This window comes from Strix aluco, chromosome 5 (assembly GCF_031877795.1).
Source record: "Strix aluco isolate bStrAlu1 chromosome 5, bStrAlu1.hap1, whole genome shotgun sequence".
In the NCBI taxonomy this organism is placed as follows: Eukaryota; Metazoa; Chordata; class Aves; order Strigiformes; family Strigidae; genus Strix; species Strix aluco.
This window is the reverse complement of record NC_133935.1, coordinates 35,563,780-35,589,104: the sequence shown is the minus strand read 5'-3', so window position 1 is coordinate 35,589,104 and position 25,325 is coordinate 35,563,780. Positions and strand designations below refer to the sequence as shown.

The 25,325-nt window shown below is 36.8% G+C and overlaps 1 protein-coding gene across 5 annotated transcripts in view; it reads right to left on the bottom strand.

Moving 5' to 3' along the window:
- The window catches only part of ANKS1B (ankyrin repeat and sterile alpha motif domain containing 1B), a 447,745-nt gene that overhangs the window by 197,888 nt on the left and 224,532 nt on the right, over window positions 1-25,325 (bottom strand). For 3 of the 5 annotated variants that reach the window (XM_074826981.1, XM_074826982.1, XM_074826977.1), the window contains exon 15: window positions 2,311-2,417. In XM_074826981.1, coding sequence (XP_074683082.1) covers window positions 2,311-2,417 — 107 coding nt within the window. Of the gene's footprint in view, window positions 1-2,310; window positions 2,853-25,325 lie in introns of those variants that run through there. The other 2 variants (XM_074826978.1, XM_074826983.1) reach the window with 1 other exon arrangement.

Here is a 25,325-nt window from a genome sequence, read left to right as displayed (position 1 = left end):
AAGTATTAGAGTAAAGCAGCTAACCTATCTGCAACAATTAATAAGATTGTAAAATATAGATTAATATGTAAACCACTTTAATGAAGGTAAAGCAGTTCTCATATTAAGGAAGACTACAACACATTTAAGTTTGGAGTAATCTGAATTTTTATCTTAGCATAGCAGGTCTTTCTCATTTTCCTATATACTTTCCAAGTTCAATTTTCTCTTTAGTATTTTGTCTAGAATGGAAAATATTTTTTAAAACAGTCATTTAAATTTTCTGGAGAGGCTTTCCTTACATAATGTTGATATATTCAGAAGAATATTATAAAAAGAAATTGGTGTTTTCTGATCTTTTTTATTTCCAATATGGGAACTATTCAGTTTCTGGTACAAACAAAAACTGAAACATGTAACAGCATGATGAACAGTGTGAAATCAATAAATTAGGAATTATTAAATTACTAAAATTGTACATTTTTTATTATGAGGCAATTTTACAGCTTTTTGCTTAATCACTGGATTTAAGAGTAATCTTCCATTCACATATGCATGCTACCCCAACTAATATTAAGAGAAATTACGTATTTTACCTGCAATATCTATTTAAAAACAAACCACTTCAGAAAAGACTTAAATTAAAATGACCGGAAAACATTAGCTAACACGCAATTATGCAAGCATAACTTAATCTGCCTGATACCTGAAAAGTTTGATTTGCATATTGAATAACAGAATCTCATATATAATTTGTATGTTTACATAAGTAGACTAATAAGAGATGCAGGAAATGAAAGTCTTATAAATTCCCCCAGAACATGGCTCAGGCCTCTCCACAGACAGGGGACGACTGGAAAGCCCTCCAAGGCAGTTTCTTTGGCTCCTCTGGTGCTCATCATTTACCTGTGGTAGGTGTACCCCTCTGCATTTATGCCACCTACAGCCTCCTGTGAAAAATTTCCTTCTGTAATCTCTTTAAGACTAAATGATCAGCTATTTATGTAACTAACGCCACAACATATATAAGAATATGTATTACATCTTGGGAAACTGTAGCTTGAAATGCATTTTGGAATTTTTTTTGACATTGCTGAGCTGACACCCTTGCAGCTTTATTTTCAACAATATTTAAAGGAAGATTCTAATGATTTTTACTGATATAAGCAAAAGATCACATGGCAGCCATGTAAAAACAGGAAGAAATCTCTACACTATTATAATGTGGAAATGGCAGAGATCTGTGTCTTAATTTTCTGATCAGTAACCCAAAGGCATATAATGATATTGGAAAAAGAAATAGGAAGAACACAACTCGTGATGATTTTATAGCCATAATATTCATGCTGTTTCACTTCTGTTTCTTATATGCCAAGTGTAAGTTATGAAAAGTTAGTTAGAACTGTTCCAAGATATACATGATTACTAATAATATCTTTAAAAAAGAGTGATTAATAATATTGTAAGCTCTGATACTTTATAAGAAATGTGGTCAGGATTTTTGCAAGAGGTTCAAATAATGGGAATACTGAAGCAGGTCGAAAAGTGATTATATAACAACCTTACAAGTAAGCTGCTTGCTTTACTGTCAACATTCATTTCAATGGAAAGTTTGTGCATGGCAAGTCTCTCTTACTTTACACCGCATGGTAATACTGTAAATCCTCAAGTACATAAAATTCTATTTCATTTATATGTTCCTGATAAATGCCTAGAATTAAAACATGAAAATGGAACTATTAAAAGGAATCCGTTACTTTTCCACACAGAACATAAGTTTCAACAAGTGAATCCCACAGCCTGATTATCTAAGATGCAAAAACATTTAACTGAGACATCCAGAATCATGTGCATAGATAGCACACTTCATTAAATAATTTTCTGTTATAAAAATACCTCTCAATGCAAGAATGGCATTGCATGTTAGTTAATTATTATTAAAATGATGTTAATGTTTAAATAAAAGCAATAATGTGATGTATTGCAGATAGAGGTGTTTACAGCTTTTACATACTGTGAAAATCCTGCAATGGATTAAAAGAACTGAGCATCTTTTTTAATCTGAAGATTGATGAAGGGGAGAAAGAATCTTAATATTCAGTTTTTCTTTTACCATATTTCTGTCTATAATATTTTGTAATGTGTATAGTTTGGAAGTTTATACAATGACAGTTTATATATTAATTTAGCTAGACATAGAAAAGTGAGACACTAAACAGATCTTTTAGTGCAATGCAGAATAGCTCTAAGATTTTTATGAGCACATAAGAGACAGACAAAAAAGGCAGCTACAGTGTATATATACACAGCTATGCACAGAAGATTTCTTACCATAAATTGCACATTGTCAAATCCATTAGCCAGCAAGTGGTTTTCATACTGAGGTAGCCCAATATTTTCCAACCATTGTCCCACTGTCTGGACAGGGCATCGGGGTCCTGTAGGAGGGTGAAGAGGGAGGCGTTTAAGCAACGAATAACCATCCACTGGATAATAGCGGTAGTCCTGGGCTGAGAGGTGGCATTGCCACATTGTGTTCCTGGGAAAGTTGGTATCAAAGGAGCCCGCCAGCTTGACAGATTAATGTTTTCAGCAAGCAGAAAAGTCAGAAGTAAAACATAGTTTACAGGGCAGTATATAGCGTAAGATCTGATCCTAGCTCTACATTTCTTAGTTATTAATCTTTACTACAGACCAGTACGTCATACAGTATGAAAAAAAAAAAAAAAAAGCATATCAAGCTGTCAGCTAAGCTGTTCTCCGTTATATGTGATTGTTGGAATACTCCACAATGAGCAATGCACTGCCAGCAGCAAGAATTCTTTTTATCAAGTACTCCTACACTCATCAGTATGCAGCTCCATGCTTCTTGCTCCCCCTCGCTCGCTCCCCTTCATTACCCAGCCTAGGCTACACCTCGCATTTTCAATAATAGCCATCAGATAAGGCAGATTTTTTTTTTGTCTGCAAGCTGTAAGCCTGCTGCTGCTGCTTCCTCCTACACACCCATCCAAGCGTCAATCTTGAATGATGAGAGCAGTCAAAACAAATGCAGAAAATAGCAAGATTCAAAAGCAACCTAGAGCACTTAAATCTGAATAGAATCTTCATACCAGTTACGCTTTACATTTCTGTTTGTTGTAGATTTTTACATTTCACAAGACATTAAGAAATGCAATACATAAACCATAGCCTATAACATGGTTTACTATGCCTTCCCCTTTCCCCTTTTAATACAAGATAGGTAGTGGTCTTCATCTCTGCTTTTATAATAGCAAAACCCTTTAATGAATCAATAATGAATACATTTCACAGTTTCTCTCCTATAGTACAGCAAAAGACATAAGCGGCACAACAATTTTAGTCAAAGTAATTTGATTATCTGCATGATTTCTTCAACCGTAAAATATTATAAGACACAAGAAAACCTTCATGCCAACATATAATAATTCAACTTGAAAAGGTCACCATTTCAAATGAATAATTAAAAGAATATTTTTACTAGATAAAATTTTAAATTTATATCCTCTCTTACAAAAATGTGAATGATAGCAGGCATATAAGATTTGCATGATTTCTAGAGAGGATGTATATTTTATCAACTATTACTGGAAAAGATTTAATAAAGATGCTGGATTTAAAATGAAAGCAAAGCTCATTTTCTGTACAACAAACCAAATACTTCACAATGTGTTTTCCTTCAATGTTCCATTTTTGAGACAGTTTCTCTCAAGACAGAAATATTTTACACCTTTGGTCTGAGAGAACTATTTACTAAACTTTCGCTTTTCACAATAGGATCAAAGGACTTAGCAAAAAAGGCAGAAAATGGGTATATTCAGGGTACAATTCTAAGAAGAATCCTATCCAGTAGAACTTAATTTATTGAACACATTAATTACTTTTCTTTGGTTTTCTTGTCCTTTGTGAATCTCAAACAATGACCATCTCTAAGGAGGAATTTAATTCCAGGCATAAGGAAATTACAGATATCTGTCAAGGGCATCATTTGGGATTGATGATATTATGGCAGAAATCTGTTTCATAGAATTCCAAACCTATAGTATGACCGACACGTTATAATACAAAGTCTCTGCAAGTGACATGCAGAGGCTCCCTGAGCAGTCGCGTAACAGACTCTAAACTTAGCTGTATATTTAAAATTAATAATATTATAAGAATTTTGAAACAACCTGACTAGTCCTTGGACTAAAACTGGATAACTTTTCATTCTGATATTGCCACTTGGATTTGTGGAACATCTTAGGCAAACTGAAGTCCATAATGATTTTGCAAAATAATTTTAGTTGAGCCATAGAAGATCTTTCGTGAGGTTGGAAAATTGCCTGAGAGATCTGTTATGAGGTTTTACATTATTCCAGGTCCTCTTACGGATTTGATACATTGCTACACAAAGTATGAAAGGTTCATTAGGTCTCTTGAAAAAGTACTGAAAGCTTATCAGGCACTGGTAAATATGGAATTGCTGAAGAAACTTGGGAGTTTCCTCACTTATTTAATAGCAATAGCATGTGAATATATGCAATATAGAGCATATTTGGTAAGAGCAGAGTGTGCACAAATAGCTAAATGTACCTCAAACAGATTAATGGATAATTCTTTTTTTTCTAAGAGAAAGTACATATACCAAATTGATAGGAATCTAGGTCTCAAGGAGATACAAATACATATGTTCACACCTGTCTGTAAATCCTCCCTATTTTGCTGAGTTTTTTCTACTTTGAATCAATATCTTTGTACATAGATGGAGCATAATCTCTTCAGGGTTGTGCCTAGTCAGTAGCAAGGCTGCAAGGAGGAGGGTAGGCTATGTTGAGTTGAAATATAGTGGACTTCCCTTGGGTAAGCAAATTTGAAAGGCTGGGCAAGCTCTTCAGAGAACAAATTGAGAACAAAATTATCTTAAACAAGATGAGAAATAAATCCTTGCTGAATTTTTCTTAGCTGACTGAGAAATCATGAATTTATTTGGAAAGGATTCCTGACTTTGTGTTCCCCTTTCCCCAAATTGATATTGGAAAGAGACCTAGTGAAGCACAATCCCACTCTTTGAAAGAATTATGCATGATTGGCTTCTGTATTTCCTATACATGCATAGAAACAAATGTCTCTGCATCCTATGTCCCCCACTAACAAAAATGTTCTGCCCACAATAAGGCACAGCCAACAATCAATATACCAGTTTCATGGTAAAACTGCTTCTGCTTTACCTTACTATAAACAGCACGGAAGTTATGCTGCCAGCAATGAGAAGTGCTTGGCTCAATGCCTAGCAACAGTATAGGCAAAATTCAGTTTTTGAGTGGCTCCCCAGACACATTTCCTCATGTAGCTGTTGGTACTGTGTCTAAATATCTCCATGGCCCCAGCACTGGATGATTATAGCACTGCTGGTCCCACTGCGCACTTCCCTCCAACTCTGTCCTCTGCCAGTATAACTACATGTCTGAACCTATCAACACAACATAAGGTTGCTCAACAAGGGGAAGAAAATAAGAAGAAACACATTCAGTTTGCCGCCTTGTCCTTATCCTTGACTATCGTCTCATTGCTAAAGTATCCTGTCATGTGCAAGACTTTTTTCCCTCCTTCTTCTGCCAAAGGTAGTAGTAGGCAGAGCCAGGAATGTGGACACTAGGATCGAGTCTTTCTGTATGGGAATTTGAAGCTCTTTAGATCTCTTTGTTCTTTGCCAGCCCAGGAGACTTATCTTAGCTGGGCTGCTTGGACAGTTTTTCTGAGCCAGTGCAAGCAGAACCTGGAGCAGGTGCTATTGCTTTGAGACTAGAAGGCTATCTCTTAATTTTGCTAGTCTATGATTCAGTGCCAGCCCCACCAGTGTGCTGCTGCAGGCAATGCCTACTTTGCCTATGCCTAAAGCTGGTCCTGATATTGAAAAATGCCATGCAGACAGTATGAGATGGTCTCACCTGCAACACATTTACAGACTACTGTGCTTTTCTGATTTCAAAGAACATAATCATTCTGTGATACCACAATCAAAAAGCATATACCTATTCCTGTATGGGAAAACTGATGTAGAAGTCTCTTACAGGGATAGCAATACTTGGTTCTTTCTTCTCCAAGGCAATAGAAGAAGCACATTGAAGTGATGTCTGCAAGTAAGATGCCATCTGGTATGCTATACGATAATTTCTACAAGACGTCTCGTTCCCAATGAGACTCAGAATATCTTTATTGTGGGGTTTGGAATTGACTGATTCTGTGATATCAGAGAGCACATGATTTCAAACATGTTGTAAGGCAGATTTGCTCTAAATGTAAAGGAATTTAAAGTCTCTATTTTATTATCTCTCCTGTTAACAATGCCGATTTTTCTTTCTTGATTTTTCAAGTGAGGAAAAGAAAGAAATGCAGTGATTATTTGTAGAGGAGGTGCTCCTCCAGTCATCATGATTAGATTATTATAAACCATTTTCTTAGGTTGGTCAATACCTGTCAAACACTGCTAAATATTTCTGCTGCTAAGGAATCAAAACCTGGAGAATTGTAGTAGCTATTGACCAAGAAATTTCTGAGTGGAGACTATACCACAATATGAAAGGATGAATCTTTTAAGTAAGTTGGCAGACAGTTTAGCAGAGCTGCAGAAGAAATTGATGCTAGAGTAAGTACTGTAAACTTTTTTTTTTTTTAATTAAAGCTTTCAGCCTTGTCCAACAGTAAATGGGATTTAATTTTCTTCTTTGTATATATGATTTTAGCTGGATAAAAAAGTTATCTCTTGATATTGTGATAGAACTTGTGCTACAGCAGAGTTAGTGTGACTGGGTGTTCTAGTGAATAAACTAATCTAACGACATGTATTCCTGGAGAAGAGATAAGAATAGCTAGGAACAGGATGGTGTATGGGAAAAATTATGCCTAACATCCAGCAGACCAATATAATTAAAGAAAGTTTATTATGGGAGAAGTATAGTAGGTTCCAAGAAGTGTATGCAAGATTTTGCTTTATCTTATGCATTTCAGTTATATTATTAGGCTACTCAAAATACTTAGATTTTAAATGATCTTTTTCATAAAACTCTGAAAAACCTGGATGCCTTACATAAAATCTGTAACTTCTGTCAACAGCCTAACTCTTTGGATGATGATGCCACTTTGGATGATCATCTTTGATGATGCTGAATATTTTCCTGAAAGTGTTTTTAGAGACATTTTTCATGGCATAAAAAGAAACAAAACAAAATCGATAGAAACAGCTTGAATTTAAATAACACTATCTAGTATCTATAATCTAAAGGTTACATTCCATTGCTTATGTGTGGCTCAGAACACACAAAAATAATTCTCAGATCACAGCTGATGCAGGCTCATGGAACAACCCTCATCAATTAGGAAAATCATCCTCACAGTTCCTTTCTGACTTTTATTCCAATATTTATTATAACTTTACCACTAAGTACAACAACTTTATCTATAACAGCTATAACTACAAAGTCGGCAAAGACAATTCATTTTACTTGACAGATGATTTGTCAACAGTGAACTGTACTTGTGAACCCCACTGGCCTTTCTACGACTTTGTGTTTCTGACTGCTGATGTATTATTTACCCAGGAACAGCTCAGTTGAAGTACTCCACTCCATCATGAAACATATTTATTACAGACACTTCAAAGTTAGGATACTTTTCATGTTTGGTTGATTGCTTTGGCAACTTTGATTTAGCCTCCTTCAGAACCCATCCTGTTCAGTGAATGAGGGACAGATCTTACTGGAAAATTAAAACATCTGTTTTCTAGAGCACGGCCACTGGACTAGGACTCAGGGCACCTTGTTCTATTCAAGACTGTCATTACTATGATGCTGCGCAATATCAATATGGTATATGGTAACACACACGAACATACAGCAAGATTACTTGAGATACAGTTAGTCTTTCTAGATTCTAATTTTGTATTTTAATTGAATAAATTTCAGGGATATTTTCTTTCTAAAGACAACAGGAAAATCAAACTATATTATATAGCATTGTAATAGCCACAACTTCAGTCAGACATATCCTTGGCTTACATAACAGAAATACATGGTGCAACCTACTGAATTGCAAGAATTATTTAAGAACAGATGGATGTTTCACTGTGAGACCACAGGATCAGCTGCACTGGATCACACCACAGCTTCATCTAGCTTCATCCATTCACCAGGTTCATTCACAGTGGCTACTATTCTATGCCTACAGGAGAGCATAAGTGTAAGGTGGACATACAGCTATTCTTTCCTAGCATTTTCCCAGTTTCCAGCAATTTGCAGCTCAGTACCATCCTGAAAGAGAAATAGGGTCTTTATGCTTAATAGTCCTTCATGGATTTTTCTGCCAGTCTGGTGGCTGATGAAATATGCTGGGAGAAAGAAGGTTGCAGGAAGAACTGGATTCATCTTCCACCCTCCCTCTGTAACTCTGTTCATGGGAAATGGAGGAAGTGGATGGAATGGCTTTCTGCACTTTGGATGCCACCATAAGGGTAACAGGTTACTGCAACCTTGGATTGCACTTCGGAAGATATAGTTAAGATGCACTTAGAATTCAGCTGCTTTTTTTCACCTCTTCATGAGCACTGAAGGAGCTTCTACTGCTGGAGGCAGTGTTGAGCAGGTGATATGAATCCAAATCTCAGTGGATCCCCACTATACTATGAAATTATCTAGTGCAAATTCTTTCAAAGAGCTTTCAGTTGTCTGTCATTTTTTCACGAATTGTATTTACATCCAAGGGGTAAATGTGTACATCCTTATTCTGGCTTCAATTAAAGTTAAAAACATTTTCTGAAAAAAGGAGTTAGTTTCTTAGAGCAATTTCTGTGCTTGCCTTAGGAACTTTTACAGGATAATAGTAACACTACACTCACCACCTATGAGTAATCATTTTCACTGTTTTCGTCTAGCAAGAAAAAAAAACCTTGAAAATTTACATGACACCATGACCAATCAAAATTTTGTATTTAATTCAGTAAAGATTTTATACTGTTAAAGACTAGTATACTAAGTTTATATATATATAAATGTATACTACATAGTCTTGCTAAAAATACTATGCAAGCCCAATCTTTTATGCTATAATTTCTGGCACGACAAAAAAAAAAAATTACGCGATTTCAAATTTGAGCAAATCTTTGTACAGCCCTGCGCTAAGCCACACTGGACTAGCAAACATGCAGAACTGGGTAACAGAGAAATATTTGAAGAAACTGCTCAAAAAAGGTTTGAAAGAACAGTGACTGCACAGAAATATCTCAACAAGTTAAACAGAGCTGTTAAATGGTAACCATAATTTCATAGATTTGGTAACTGCTGCAAGGTCCTGTTGTGGAGAGCTGTGGAAATGAGACACCTGCACTGACACTATAGTAGACGGTCATATCTTTGAAATCCTTAACCTTGAAAGTACACATGATGGAAGGTTAAGGATTTCTCCTGGGGTTATTCTACAAACCAGATTCAATCTGAGACAGTGTGGCACTTTGTCTTCTGTTTTCTTTTGCCTAGTTGGACTCAGAGGCTCCCTTGTCCCCATGCACCAGATTTTAGAGTGAACTCCTCCTTTGAACATCTGATCAGATGAATTCCCTACTCTTCTTCCTGTTCTATCTGGCTTTATTTTATAATTCCTTTTCTACACTCCCTATTTATTTCACTTCTACTTATTGTCCTTGTAAGTTATGATCATTTGCTCTTTTGTCATCCTTCATCTGCAGCTACCACAATCTGTTGTTTTGTTTCACATCTGCCTTTTCCTTTTACTTATTTTTTTCTCCCTTTTGCCCTTTCAAGCCTTTTAAAACAGGTAAAAAATGTTCATTTTAAAATTAAATTACTTATCTGAGATTAAATTACCACCTGAGATTTGTCTAGAGTTAAGAATAGGTTGGATCTAGGTATTTCAGGTAATCCTAACTTAACTTCAACATTTTTCTAGGTTAGATACAGGACAATATCTACTACATGCATTAGCTCTTCAATGTTAACCAGCAGCTAATTGTAAAGATGATACTCTAACTCTGTCCTGGAAAAAGTGTGTTTAAATGGGAGCAAAGGTAACTTGAAGATCTTTGCTAAAAAATAACACTGAACTACCCCTCAGCTATTTCTTTCCTAGAACATTCAAAATCCCAGAAATTAATAAGATATAAATCAGACACAATTTACCACATTTTACTCATATGATTAGATAAAATGATAATAATGATTAAAACCCAGAGGTGTCAGGGCTCTGAGGGCACCAGTGGGCCTTGCCGCCCATGCCCAGCATCTCGCCAGGCCTCCTTCACTGTGCCCATGGCCCAGGACCCCATTTCAGCTCCGTTAGGGGCTGTCAGTCCCTGCTCCAGAAATGCTGCAGCAGTGCCGGTCTCTGGCCCTGCCTCTGGTCCTAACTACTGGATGGGTGCTGGACTGACACTGTAGACAGTTCATCTCCTGGATGGACCCCTCATACATACATAGTGGCTTTTTTCCAGCCCTGCCTCCTGCACAGATTATGTACTCATGTTACATCTTCTTTTGCTCCTGGCTGGGATCCCTCAACGGACACTGGCCCTGAGTCATCTCTCAGGGGCCTGTCTAGTGTGGTCAATGGAGCATGTTACCAGCACCTGGCTCTGCGCACTGGGTGCAGACCCCATGGGACTGCGCACCGTGAGGGCACAGCTCACTGCCATTAGGGAACAACAGGCACTCTCTGTTCCCTGACAGAAAGTCAGATTCTCAATAGGAACTTGCTTTATTACATAAAAACTATAACCACCTTCTGTAATATTTATTCCCTGCTAACACAGGCTCTGCAACACCAAAAGAAAACTGCGGCATCTTTCAATGAATAATAAAGACGTTACTTGAGTGGGTGGCATGCTGGCACAGCTCTGGCAACTCACTGGACGGTTTGCATATGGATGAGGTTATATAAACCCTGTTCATCCTGTCTGTGAGCTCCCTCATGCCGACTGCTTGACTCTCATTCTCCCACCTCTGGAGTAGGAACTCTGAACTGGCCTCCCCTACCCACAGACGGAGCCTAGGATCCTATTTGAGGAATCTGTTGATGCATACAGACAGTGCAAACAGCTCTCATGGTATTGTACTTAGTCCTGCATGGCTTTTTGCTTTAGAAATTGGAATGATAGAAATACAATTTTCCAGACAAGTTTAATAAACTGTACTCCAGGCATCACCCCTTTCATTGTTTCTTTGTCAAGGCTAATGGATCTCAGCAAGAGCTCAAGTGGTCCTACAGGTACAGGTTAGCTGAAAATGTAACCGTCAAACTGGTTTTGCTAATGTTTTATAACATGTTAATGATTATTTCCTATACTACAAACAAGATCAAAACTAGAGCTGGTTTAATAAACAAAACGAACACCTACAGTTATTCTCGTAAATTCTGGTCTACAGCTGTTGAGCTACATTCCTTGCTATTCGCTGTTTGAAAACTTTAATGAACATGGATTTTTGCTTGCATAAATTTGAGAAGAATGGCTGGTCTCTATATGAATGCCATATTCATATGCAAATAGGGGGATCTGCGTACTGACAAGACAATTTATTCTTTGGAATTATGCTCTATAAAATATTTCAAATTGCCTAGCAGAAAACAGAAGTAGCAATAAGTAACTGAGATGGTCCATCACATGCCATAGATAGAAAAGCAGTGAAATTGCAGAGTTCATAAAAAATGTTTATCTAAATTCATGCATGAAGTCATAAATAATAAATATACTTTAGAAATAGATACCACAACATTTCACAACTTTACACTAAATGCTATTATTAGCATTTAATGATAATTCATATTAGCAATCAATAATTTAACTTCAGTCATCTCAAATTTGTAATAATGCAATAATTGAAAATAAAGAGCTAAAGGCAGCAGTGGATAAAAGTAGAAAAACAATTTTGGGAACTTCCTTGTATCATGGGTTATGAAGTAGGGGTGGTAAGTAGTAAATAGCAAATAATTTTTGAAGGATTTGAAGGCATTCAAATATCTTCCTAAATATAAGGCAATGAAACAAGAAAATACTGATTCTCATGTTATGATCATGAACTCAGGTTAACAGTCTGGGTTAGAAAGCAAATGAATACACTTTAGTTATATATTCTAAATTACTTCATTTTCTGTAGGTGGAACTAAAACTAGAAACAATTCTGTGTGCTGTAAATTCTATAATAAGCCAATGATTTTTAACTAGCATATGATGTTCTTGCAATTACTAGAAATGTGAGCTTCCAAGGATTCATACCTATTTAAATATAAAGACTACTAGATTAAGAAGGAAACATGAGTGAATCAACTGAACTTTCAAAAAACCATTATTAATTCAGTTTCAGTGGACTCAAATCTCTATATAATATAGGGAAGATAAACTTCTTCATAGTCTCACTGACCACCACATCTCTAACATATTTGTAAGAGTAACACTCATATAATGTTATACAAACGACCACCAAAGATATTGAACAAAGTTTTAGAGATTTGCCCTTAGTAATCACTTTATGGTTTTCATAGTCTATCTTAGAAGTCAGGAATATTCTGTTCTCTTTAAAGTATTTCCTGGCCACAGGTTGTGAAAGCCTAATTTTTCATCAGATACTTTTAAATCCACTGAAGTGCTAATTCCTATTCTGCATACATTTTTAACCTGGTATTGAACTTGATTCTACTTTAAGAATAAATGCTGTTCAATTTAGTGACATCAACTGAATTAAGTATTAACATACATGGGTATAAATGATTACAACATTGCAAGGTTCCGATTAAACTGCAAAGAAAAGCTAAACCTAAGCAAGTGAATTCTAAAACTCTCAAGTAGTCTGATCATTCTTTTCATGTCATTTAACATGGCTTGAAATAAATATTTCTTAACCTCTGGAATTACAGTAGGATAATTATGAGAGCATTATAGACATTAGGGCACCGTTAGCTTGTTGCTTTGTAGGCACACCAACAAACACTCTGGCATTAACTTTGTGAAACCCAGCCAAACTGTCCTTGTGGAGATGACAGATTATTAGTACACCCCCTGGACTGTTGTGGTTCAGTGGAGAAACAGGCAAGACCTCAGTCCTACAGGAAATAACTTTGAAAAATATTTTAATCCATTTTTTTCAAGTTCTGAAGTCTGCAATCTACCTTTGCTGATCCTTTTATCTCCTATCTAGATGGGCATAGCTCAGCAATATTGAATCCCATGGTGCAAAAAGATACAGTATGTACATCTCAGTGACTTCAGGGATAGGTCTGACAGAGAGAATTGACCAGGAAGAGCAGATTGCAGAATTAACATTATCATCCTCAGAAATGTTTTCAAATCCACTTAAGAGTTAGGGACCCATTTACTACCAATAGAATCCAGGAGGTAATGTGAGTAATATTATTTTTAAGCAACTTTCATAACCAATTAACTTGAGTTCTGACTGGTTTTGTTTGTGTCAGTGCAATTTTGTAAGGCTAGGCCATAGGCAAGTATATCCAAACTTTTAAAGTGAGAATAACTTTTATTCACTTAATTTTATTTTCTGTACAGTAATGTATACAGTTCTTAGCACTGTCCCCAAACATGATTAAACATCATATCACTTCACTCTCCATTTTACTACTAGTTGTCAATATTTCTGAGCTTCACACCCTTAGAAGTCAATGAAAATCTGATTTTCTGAGTTTTGCATTCTGTGTATTCATACCATTCTGTACTCTGTCTCAAAACAAGTATTATGGGTGTATATGAATATGGTATAGGTCTAGCTCATGCATGTGTACTTATTAACATGCATGTCTTCTTTATAATTCAATATCTCTCACTCCTAAATGGAAATTATATAATGTGAGAATATTTTAAAAATACTGAAACAAGGCTCTAAGAACCATGGTAAGTACACTATTTGAATTTTCATAGATTTGAGTAGTATATTCAAACTGCACATAAATTGTTCATGTCTGTGGTCATATAGACTTCTTTTCTAACCATATTTAACAGCAGAATGTAAGGATCAGATATTAGGTTAATAACAAAATGAAAGAATAGATGGTAGGTGTTCAGTATGCATCACTCTGAGATTAAGTCTTTCTACAAAACAAAAAAAAAAAGTATCTTTAGGTCTGACAAACATTTTACTATATGCTTTCCAAGGAAGAATAAATATTTTGTATCGATTCCATGAGAAAAAACCTACAGTAAGTACAGTTTGATTACTTACAAGACTGCCAAGGTTCAAACTTTTTCCAAAGGAGAAAAATATCAGTGCTGTAATGGGGTCTGAATATTCTACACCATTTCAATAAAACATTACATCTGATGTAGGAAAAACACCACTGAAAAGTCAGTATATTAAGTCAGTCAAAATTACATGTTAATCCTCCAATTAAAAGAGTTTGTAGAAGATTCCTTTGCTCAAGCATTCCTATTGCAGAGTATCTAAATTTAGCATGACAAATCTGATGGTCACAAGTAGACTACAAACAAAATTGCCAAGAATTAGGCTATACATTTACTCACTGATGAATGTCAATATTTATGATATTATAGTTCCATTTTCTTAAGTTTCTCTGTTTGCTGTCAATCTTCTCTATTCCTTCTAGAAGACATATCCCAGAAATCATTTATTCAAGTCTATGAATATAATGATTGAATTACTTTGCAAACAGTTTTGGAAAAATAAGCATAACTTTGAACACAAAAAGCATGGACAGAGATAAAAGGTATATGTCGATAGGCACTTACAGAGAGAGTGGAAATGTAAAAAGAAAATGCATCAGAGACTACATGGGTAAATATGGTCTGATGATTTACATTTTTACTATATTTTCAGTTTAGCCTGTGTATTCATTTGTAGCAGGTTGTTTCAAAACCAGCTCTGATTAACTGATGTATGAAGAGCATATAGCTGAATATCCCATTTATGACACTATGGGGTAAAACTGACAATATAATAGGAACACATGAATAACAGAAAATAAAATAAATGCTTGCAGATTTTTTGCATTCAACTCCCTTGCGTTTATTATAAAACATAGCTGAAAGCTCTAAAATTATCCTGCAGTTTGCCCAGTCTTCTCTAAGGTTTGTTTTGGGATTCAATGGATCATTAAAACAGATGCATCTTTATATCTTGTTTAGGCTTTTACAATGTAGAAGTTGAAAAAACATTAATCCAATTATTTATGATTTCTTCTGTAGAATTTATATGATCTTTGTATAAGTTCAGTGGCATGCAATGCATTACGACTATCATGTTCTTAGTAAATAAATGACCAAAATATTTCTTCTGCATATTTTACAGCTATATAGCTTCTGTTCTCTAGTATTTTATAACATAGTTGATAACACACACACATTACCATTCAAATAATTCAAAATGCAGAGATTTGTAAAAGAAATATGAAGATTGGTATGAATAATGCATGAATAGAAATGCATGTGTGAAAGCACCAGAAGACACAATGCTACAAAGGGTTAAAGGTGCGGTCTGTATCGATAACCAAAGACACAGCTGACAGTGCTAAAACACTAAGGAATGTATTTCTTTCAAGACAAGAAGGAGTGTGCTCTGATAAAACAACAGCATAGATGATTTATCAGCAGAAGACCCTATACTCCATAGGACAGCAACAACATTACAGTACATTGCATGTGAGATTCATCTTCCTGTTATTCCAAAAGGAAAACAGACTCTAGCCCTAAAATATCCAAGATAAGGAAGCAAAAACAATGAGCAGCACCACCGAAATAAACAAAATCTTGGATCAAATGGACCATATCATAGCAGCTGTTGACTCCTAAAGATCTATCCAAAAACCAGTTTGCAACTGCTAATCAAAAAGAACCCAAGAGATGCAATGAGAATGCACGTCAGACTTCCATGTCACACGCAAGTGACCATAGACAGGCAACTTGGACACACATGCATGCACACCTTGGTGCTTTTGGGTATCGAGTGTGAGAGTGAGTGACATTTGTAAGAGAACATGATTGACTGTAAACAGTTTTGCCTGAAACAAGAATCACCTTCGCCTTCCATAACATCTCGTATTGACTTTAGCTGCATGAGTTCCCCTCAGCTGTTCTGCCATTGCGACTTAAAATTCCACATTCACTTTGCAGTTTTTAATAAGACAGAAGGAAGTGCAGAATCAAACCCAAATGTGCGGCTCTGTTCCCTACAGTGTAGTCCTATAATTGATGGTAAAAATTTCACAGACTTGTAGTTTAAAAATTTCAAACTGCATACACATTTCCTATTGAAGAGGCATCAAACAGCACTGGGAGCAGAGACCAGCTGCTGGAGCTGTCTCCTCTCATCATGTCCCTCTTCTATTAGCTACAGAGTCAGGTTCCCTCTGCCTTTTCTTCTTTTTCCTCTTTATGATGTTACAGATATTTCGCTTTTTTTGCACAGCGTATCAGATTCAATGGGAAGGTGGGAGTTGGGAGGGAAGTGATGTAATCCTTATTTTACAGCCTGATTGGTGTGGTTGGCTATTGCAAAGTTAGAGTTGTGGGTTCAAAACTGTAAGCTTAAGAGGTCTCCACTTTGAGAGAGGGTGCATGGCTCATTTTATTAAAATCTATGAATCAAATCCACTTTAGTAAAGTGCTCAGTTTAAGTACACAGAGATTTAAAAAGGGGAAGTAACTGCTGCAAAACAGACACTAAATTACAATTAAAGTATATACTTTCAAGTATATAACTTACCACTGTGAAAACTTCCTTATGCCAACATGCCTACACATATCTAATTAAAATTCTGCCTTAATTAAGTACTTATATTTTCTCCGTTTTCTGCCCTTGGAGGAGGGAGGATATTAACAGCTTTGGAGGAAGACCACTTTGCCAAAACTGCAACCATATGGCAGCAAGCAGAAAAGGGCCAGCCTAACAAGGCTTCATTTGCTAAAAGAAAGTTTGATTTATTCTGAGTGATATTTTAGCTTTTATAGGCAGAACCATACCAGGGAAGATGAAGGCTTCATGTCTGAGTAGCAGCAGTGGAGCAGATGGAAGAAAGAAAGGAAACTGAGCATGTAGCTTCTGGCAGTCAAAGGTCTACTCAATTTTGATTACATGTTCCAACTGTACAGGGCACAATGTGAACTCTTACTCCTCTCATTCAGCTTTTCTGGCTGTGGCCTCACCTGATTCCATCTTTCCCTGGTCTGCTGAGGTCATGTCTGCTTTACTTTTCCAACCTTTGTGCTCAAAATCATGTCTCTCACAAATCTGAAGACTAAATTTCTTGCAATATTTTCCACACTACGAAGGAGTAGTCATTGGTAACAATAGCCTTGGTCATATCAGTAGAGAGGGCAAAATAAACACAGAAAATAACTTTTGTATGATGACTGCCTACAACTTTCATTCCAATATGAAAGATCAGAGAAAGTATCCTACAAAATGTACTCTAATACAGTGCTCAATGACGTACTGTCAATCCCTGTCATTAAACATGTAATACATGACAGAGAAACATGCATATGTAGTGGGTGCATCCAGAAGCAATAAAGTCTTGCTTGTGGAAAAACTTGATGGAACCTGTAGTTGTAGGGTTTATTCTGAATACAGCACAACCCACTGCAGCTCTGCTACTTTCAAATGAGCTACGGCTCATGTGGAGTCAACTCAGGCATAGGTGTCAGTGTTCCAGCCCTTCTGGTTCAAAGTATCTCTAGAAAAGCCAACTCATGGGTCTCTCTGAAGTTGTAGACATAATACATACCGCTAAAGTAATTATTTTAGAAGTTTTGCTAGCTCCTTTGAAAGCAATTTTTTTTTTTAATATGGTATAATTCTGTTGCATACACCTCTTCCAGTAACAAGCAGAATTACTCTTTGAAAGGCACTCAGGTAGCTTCAGTGAGTAAAGTTTGGAGCCTTGATATTGATATTTAGACATAGATGCTGAATGTGATGCTAGGATTATTTCCGAGCATAGGGAAAGGTACTTTTCTCACAAATGGGCAATGAATAAACTTTGTAAAACCAAACTTGCTAAATGTAATAAGAAATTTTCTTATTTCAGCTGTAAGGAAAAGGCTTGCCAGTATATTACGTTTCAAGCCAAAATTGTAGATCAAGAAACTGAAGGTAATTCAGTAAACTGTACCCTGTATGCCTCTAGGTGAAACAATGAGGGCACTTAAGGATAAGTATGTGCTCAGCTGACCAAAGAAATCTTGACTACAGTGCACTTGTATGCACACAGCAACTGGACAGTGCATTTATGGATAGCATCCAAAAATGGATTAATGATTAGCAGAATTATAAAATTGTAAGTCACCCTCCATGTGCTAGAACATATTTGACAGAAGTGGTTCTCTCAAAAGCCCAGCACAGTTTTAACTGACTCTAGGTTATTTTGATATGGAATGACCTTCAACAATTATTTTCCTTGTCATTATTTTAATTGCTCTGAATAGAAACAATTCTTGCTTCAATCATGAGGATGACATGATATCCATTTAAAAAAAAAATATCCGAAGTAGATTAGTTCTTGATTATTCCCTTTTAAATGACTTGCAGATGTAAGCAAACTCTGAATCACACACCTCTGAACAGATACTGGGCTCCAAGTAACACAGAAATACTGCTATGCATGCCTTGAAAGACTTTTTTATGTAGGAAAAATTGTGTATAATTTAGTAAAGTAAATACAAAATTGAAGTGTTTCTTCTTTAAACTTTACTTTGTAGACAGGTTCCATCTAAATAATTTTATCGTAGTAGTCACAGAATCATTACAAAATAGACTCAAAGCGACTTAAAACACTGACCAAATCCATTCAACTGACAAGCCAAGGTCAGTTATACCCCAACTATTTTTTTTTTTAAGTTCTGGCAAATACCCAGAAGTCTTTAACATGCTCCTGAATGTAACAGAAGTTACATCTCCCTAATAATCAATTTTGATACTTCACTATATTGCCTTTATAATTTTGTCCCGGGGAGAAGACGGGGAGATTAATTTCAGCTAGTTTTAGACAGCTACATCTGAGGAGGTCCTCTACATTCTCTTTATAGACACTTCCAGTGCCATTTGCCATGCTTCAGACGTTTAGATATACCAAAGAAGTGCCTGCTTATCTAACTCAGTATTAGTGGCTCAGACGTACTCGATGCAGTCTACACTGCAGAAGTTTGAATTCAGACATTAAGAATAAGATTGATCTGTCTGACCTACCATTATATTCATCAAGGCCATGTTTCCTTAATTTGCTTACAAGAAAAACATGAGATAATGTCAAAACCTTAAGTGAAGTCCAAATGCTGGGCATCTATTGCTCTTTCCTTACCTACAAAATCTGATGTCCTCTCCTAGCAGGGAATTAGATTGCTTTCATGGGTTTGCTCTTGCCATATACATGTTGTCTCTTATTTCTTTGCTATTTTCTAGCTACTTTAAGTAGTTTATCTGTTCAGTGACTTTTCTATGAATTGAAAATAATTCCCCACATTCTCCTTCCTTTCCCCTTTTAAGCATAAGTTCCACATAATTCTTTTTCAGTCTGTTGGTACCTCATCCATCTTCTGAGAATTCTCACAGAAACCCACTAACAGATCTATGTTTTCCAGAGTTATGTAACACAAAATGAAGTTAATTAAATCAGTTTTAAGATACCTAACCTATATAATCTGTTATTTCCTTATCTACAATTGAGGTACTAGCCCTAGGATTAGCTGTGCATGTCATATGCTCACTGATAACCCTTTCAGTAAATGTGTGATAAAAAGTCATTGTACATTTTTGCCTTCTTTGCACCCACTATGAGCAGCTTTTCCTTTCCTGCAGCACCTCTCTTAGCTGCCAAAGATTTATTTGTTCTTCTTCTCCCTATTAATGTACTAATATAAATATGTCATGTTAAATCTTCACTTCTCTTGCTAGTTTCACCTCACTGAGTGCTTTGGCACTTCTGACTTGTCCCTACATGCATGTATTATTCTACCATGTTTAGTAAACACAGAAATTTTCCTCATTATGTCTAAGGTGAAAGATGACAATTTAGCCAAGATGGTCTTTTACACTTATTTTTCTTCACATTGGTGAAGCTTGTACTATGGTCTTTACTAGTGTTCTGTTGAGGAACCCACAGATTTCTCTTTAACTTGCACCCTAGAGATTTTTTAAAATAAATTCTCTGAATTTATTGACATCTACCTGCTTGAGATTTTTTTTTTCCTGGACAGTCTGTCAATATAATTTCCTTCCCAACAAGTTCTGTGGTAACTAAAATCTCCCATTACTATCAAGTCCCATGGCTTTGGATACATACCAAGAACAACCACGTTCTTTTCTGCCTTCCTGGATACCAACAGATATTTAACAGCTCTAACTAATCTTATTTTTGAGATCTCAAAGCAACCATTATATTATTGAAATACAAGCCAACATTTCCTCTCTTCTTCCCTTCTTGCTAAAGAAGTTATATCCTCTACATGATTTGACTACTAGTGTAATATATATGATTCTCTACAATGCCGATTTTGTCATAATCTTCAGCTAATCCTTGTCAATTTCTCATTAATTCTTCTGTTAATTCTTCTCTCTTTCTCTTTCTTCTACCATTAGTATACAAACAGCTAAGATATCTGGCAAACTGACCCATGACTCTTTGTCTAGTCACTTCTTTAATCCTGTTTTAAATAATCCTATCTTTCTCAGGGGTTAGAGCTATGTCCATGCATTATTTAAAATGAAGATTTTTGTCATTGCCACATAGTTCTTAATTTAAAGTTCTCTTATCTCAGGATAGAAGCCATGTAGTTATATTTAGGGTATATCTGATGCTTGACTTGGACATGAGAGGAGAGACAATAATATCTCTTGAATCTTCAACCTCTATATTGTCACAGAGCCTTATAAGCACTTTTGATTTGCTTAGGATCATTCTTGGCAGTATCATTAATATTCTTTATTGTATGCTAGTGAGCAGTAGAATCCTTTGCAACTTTGCATATTTGGACTCTTGTGAAGAAGCACACCAGCTGTAATGTAAGTGTCAGATGGTGCAGATGTTTCCACATCACCTTGAGTAGAAGGTCACTAGCCAGCACCATCTTTTATTTCCTTTTGGTAATAGAGGTTTTGTACTCCTTGAGCTAGTGGGGTTTTTTGTATATTATAATTGAGATTAATTCTTACTTGCTCCCTGGTCAGCACTCCTGCTTTTGATTTCAGTGATAAGCTATTCAGATGTTGAATGCTACATGCCCTCAGAGGATATCGGAAGCCATCTTCCTCTCTTTAGTTTCAAGTTTACTCTTCCTGTATTGTTACCAAACTGAAAGCTCTGCTTTAATTTTTTTGTTTCTGAATGCATGCTGTGGATGAAGTTCTCATGACCATACTCAGCAGTTTTGATTCTCTCCTTTCACTGCTCCTCTTAATTACTTCTTAAGAGATTCCCCTGGAGATCGAAAAGAAGTCTTTCCAGATTCCACCAGTAGGAAAATATAGGCCACAGTTCCTGTAAATCCATTCAAGGATTTCATCACAAGATGTCATCATTGTCTAATTTTAAATATAGCTACTGAACTATCAGTGTATGACTTATTCCATAGTTTTCACTGGGAATGAGATACTATGTAGTATTAAAATTTCTTCATGCCTGGTAGATTAAGAATATTTGTGCTTGAATTGAATATATTTTTATTTTTACTAACAGTTCATAAAAACAGTGGAGTATAACACGAAGTACGGGACTAAGTAAATACTAAAACGAAGGATTCCATATCAAGCTACATTTGTTCTTCAGTATTATCAGAAATCTTACTGTTTGCTAAAAAGTTATTAGACAAGAAAAGTGAAGTTTCCTGAATATAGTCCTCAATAATCTAGATGCTTCCAGTTCAACACTATAAGAAATCTCTTTGACTTATACACTCTGAGGAATGAATACATTATTTTTAATCTCTACTGGATAATCTTTTTACACATACATTCAAGCAAAACTAAAAAACCTCAACCTTATATGTAAATTAATTATTTCAAAATTATATTACTTGATACCATACTACTTAATTTTTATTCCTAAACATAGGCCAGATCTTTACATTTGGCTGTGTAATGCTTAGCACAGAGCCAGGAAGAAGAGAGAAGGTGAACAAGAAGTTCTGAGATGGAATTTAGGTCCTCAGTACTACAACACCTGGGCAGATAAAATCCTAAATAAAACACATAGGGGTCCAGAAAATGCAAGCATCTGTAAGGAATTAGACAAGGGCTACATGAGGCACCTCTGAGGAACACTGAGGCACCTGAGATGCTTCTTTCCAATAAACTATAGGAGTTTAAATAGAAGAAGAACACAAAGAAAAGGTGCTGATTTGCTGCAGAAAACTTCAAAGCAACCCCTTCATTGGGGCCAAAGACCTAGGTTAGGTTGTACTATCAGTAAGAAAAACCTGTGTATTGCCTTGCAGTACAAATACCACTTAACAAGAGGTAATTAACACAAGCTAAAATTGAAAGTAAAATCTGTTGTTAAATATATAAATATCACTGTAGTAAGGCTCCACTTGAGTAGTTACTCCAGTTGGCTAATCGTGAGAAATAAAGACTCCTTATTTTCTGCTAGATAGCCCTATTATTTTGTTAATAAAAAAAAAATAAGAAAATACTTGAAGTACAACATGTTTCATATGAGGCATTTAATGCATTTGATATTATAATAGTTCCCTTTGCTTTGCTGCCTAAACTGTGTTTGACTGGAAAAGGCATAAAGGAGTGAAAAGTGGAAAACATACATGTGAAGCTGAATATAGCCAGCTCTAGAGCAGAAAGAAATGTCTTTATTGTAGTCTGCATGTACAGCAAAATTGATTAAATTTAAAGAAAAGTAGTTGTATTTTGATTAATAGTACAGAGCTTGATTTCTTCATTAAGAGCAAAATCAGATTATCATTCTAAACTGGCTAAAAACCATTAAGGAGTTGACAGGAAAGAAAAAATGTTGGTTTGCCAGAAACTGCACACTGAATAGAAAAAAAGTTGGGACTCAAAGTTCCCTCTGGGAAAAGAAGTGAAGAAAAGAGTAGATCTCCTGCCAACTGAAAGAGCTGAAGAACCAAATGCCACATTTCAATGCCAAGAAAAATAATGCATGCAGTAGAAGCCACAAAATGGCTGGTGACAAGAGTTGTGAGATATTTTCTGATCTTAAAAGAAGAAAAACTAGAAAAAGAAAAGCAGTGGTCAGTCATAGGAAGGGACAGAATAGTATTTACACATCACTAAGTTATGCAAATTTGCATATGCATACTGTTGCTTTTGTCTCCATTTCATAGCTCTTACTTGCTGTGCAACTTCTTAATCAATGCCTGATTTTGCATTTGGTGCCTGTGTACTACTGTGGTGGTTTGACCTTGTCTGGATGGCAGGTGCCCAGCAAAGCTGCTCTGTCACTCCCCTTCTCAACTGGACAGGGGAGAGAAAATATAATGAAAGGCTCATGGGTCGAGATAAGGACAGGGAGATCACCCACCGATTACCATCACGGGCAAAACAGACTCAACTTGGGGAAATTAGTTTAATTTATTACCAATTAAAACAGAGTAGGATAATGAGAAATAAAACAAAACCTTAAAACACCTTCTCCCCACCCCTCCCTTCTTTCTGGGCTCAACTTTACTCCCGATTTCTCTACTTCCTCCCTGCCAGTGGTGCGGGGGGATGGGGAATGAGGGCTATGGTCAGTTCGTCACCTGTTCTCTCTACCGCTCCTTCCTCCTCGGAGGAAGGACTCCTCACACTCTTCCCCTGCTCCAGCGTGGGGTCCCTACCACGGGAGACAGTCCTTGACAAAATTCTTCAATGTGAGTCCTTCCCACAGGCTACAGTTCTTCATGAACTGCTCCAACGTGGGTCCTTTCCACACGGTGCAGTCTTTCAGGAACAGACTGCTCCAGTGTAGGTCCCCTGAGGGGCCACAAGTCCTGCCAGCAAATCTCCAGTGTGGGCTCGTCTCTCCATGAGTCCAAAGGTCCTGCCAGGAGGCTACTCCAGCATGGGCTTCCCGTGGGGTCTTCAGCGTGGGGTCCTCCACAGGCTGCAGTGGATATCTGCTCCACCATTAACCTCCATGGGCTGCAGGGGAATATCTGCTCTGGTGCCTGAGGCATCTCCTCCCCTTCCTTCACTGACCTTGGTGTCTGCACAGTTGTTTCTCACATATTCTCACTCCTCTCTTCAGCTGCAGTTGTGCAGGTTTTTTTTCCCCCTTTTAAAATATGCTATCACAGAGGCACTACCACCGTTGCTGATGGGCTCAGCCTTGGCCAGCAGCAGGTCTGTCCTGGAGCCAGCTAGTGTTGGCTCTATCGGACACAGAGAAAGCTTCTAGCATCTTCTCACAGAAGCCACCCCTGTACCCCCTCTACCAAAACCTTGCCATGCAAACCCAATATATCCCACTCCTTGCCTCTGTGAATCACATGTTTAAGAATTATCATTAAAATCCACATTCATCACACAATCTTCACAAACTTCACTTATATCAACAAAAAAAATTCCCCACGCCAAAATCAAAACATCATCACAACACTGAACAGAAGTGGACAATTTACACACAATCCACCCCTCGTCCCTTCACCACAATTACAAGAATTGAAATTTCCCATGATCGTTCTGCTCTCTAACATTGTTCAGTCCATGCTTTGCCCATTACTTCTCCCAATTACTACCCTTATCTCAAATTCCTGGAGCCCCACGCTGGGCACCAAAAAGGAGTGTGGTAGGTTGACCTTGGCTGGATGCCAGGTGCCAACCAAGCCACTCTATCATTCCCCTCCTCAGCAGGACAGTGGGGAGAGAAAAAAAGATGGAAAAAAACCCTTGTGGGTCAAGATAAAGACAGTTTAATAAAGCAAAAACAAAGGCTGCATGCAGAAACAAAGGAAAACAGAAGTTTTAGTCTCTATTTCCCATCAGCAGGTGATGTCCAGCCACCTCCTGAGAAGCAGGACTTCAGTACATGTAGAGGTTGCTCCAGAAGACAAGCATCATAATAGCAAATGCTGCCCCTGCCCCTTTCTCTTAGCTTTTATTGCTGAGCATGACATGGAATATCCCTTTGGTCAGTTTGGGTCAGCTGTCCTGGCTATGTCCCCTCTCAAGATCTTGCCCACCCCCGGTCTACTGGTGAGGGAGGAACATTGGAGAGACAGCCTTGGTGCCCTGGAAGCTCTGCTCAGCAGTAGCAACACCTTTCTAGCTACCAACAGAGCACAGCACTATGAGGACTGCTACAGGGAAAATTAACTCTATTTCAGCCAGACCCAATACAACTACCATGATAAAAATAATAAGCAGCAAATC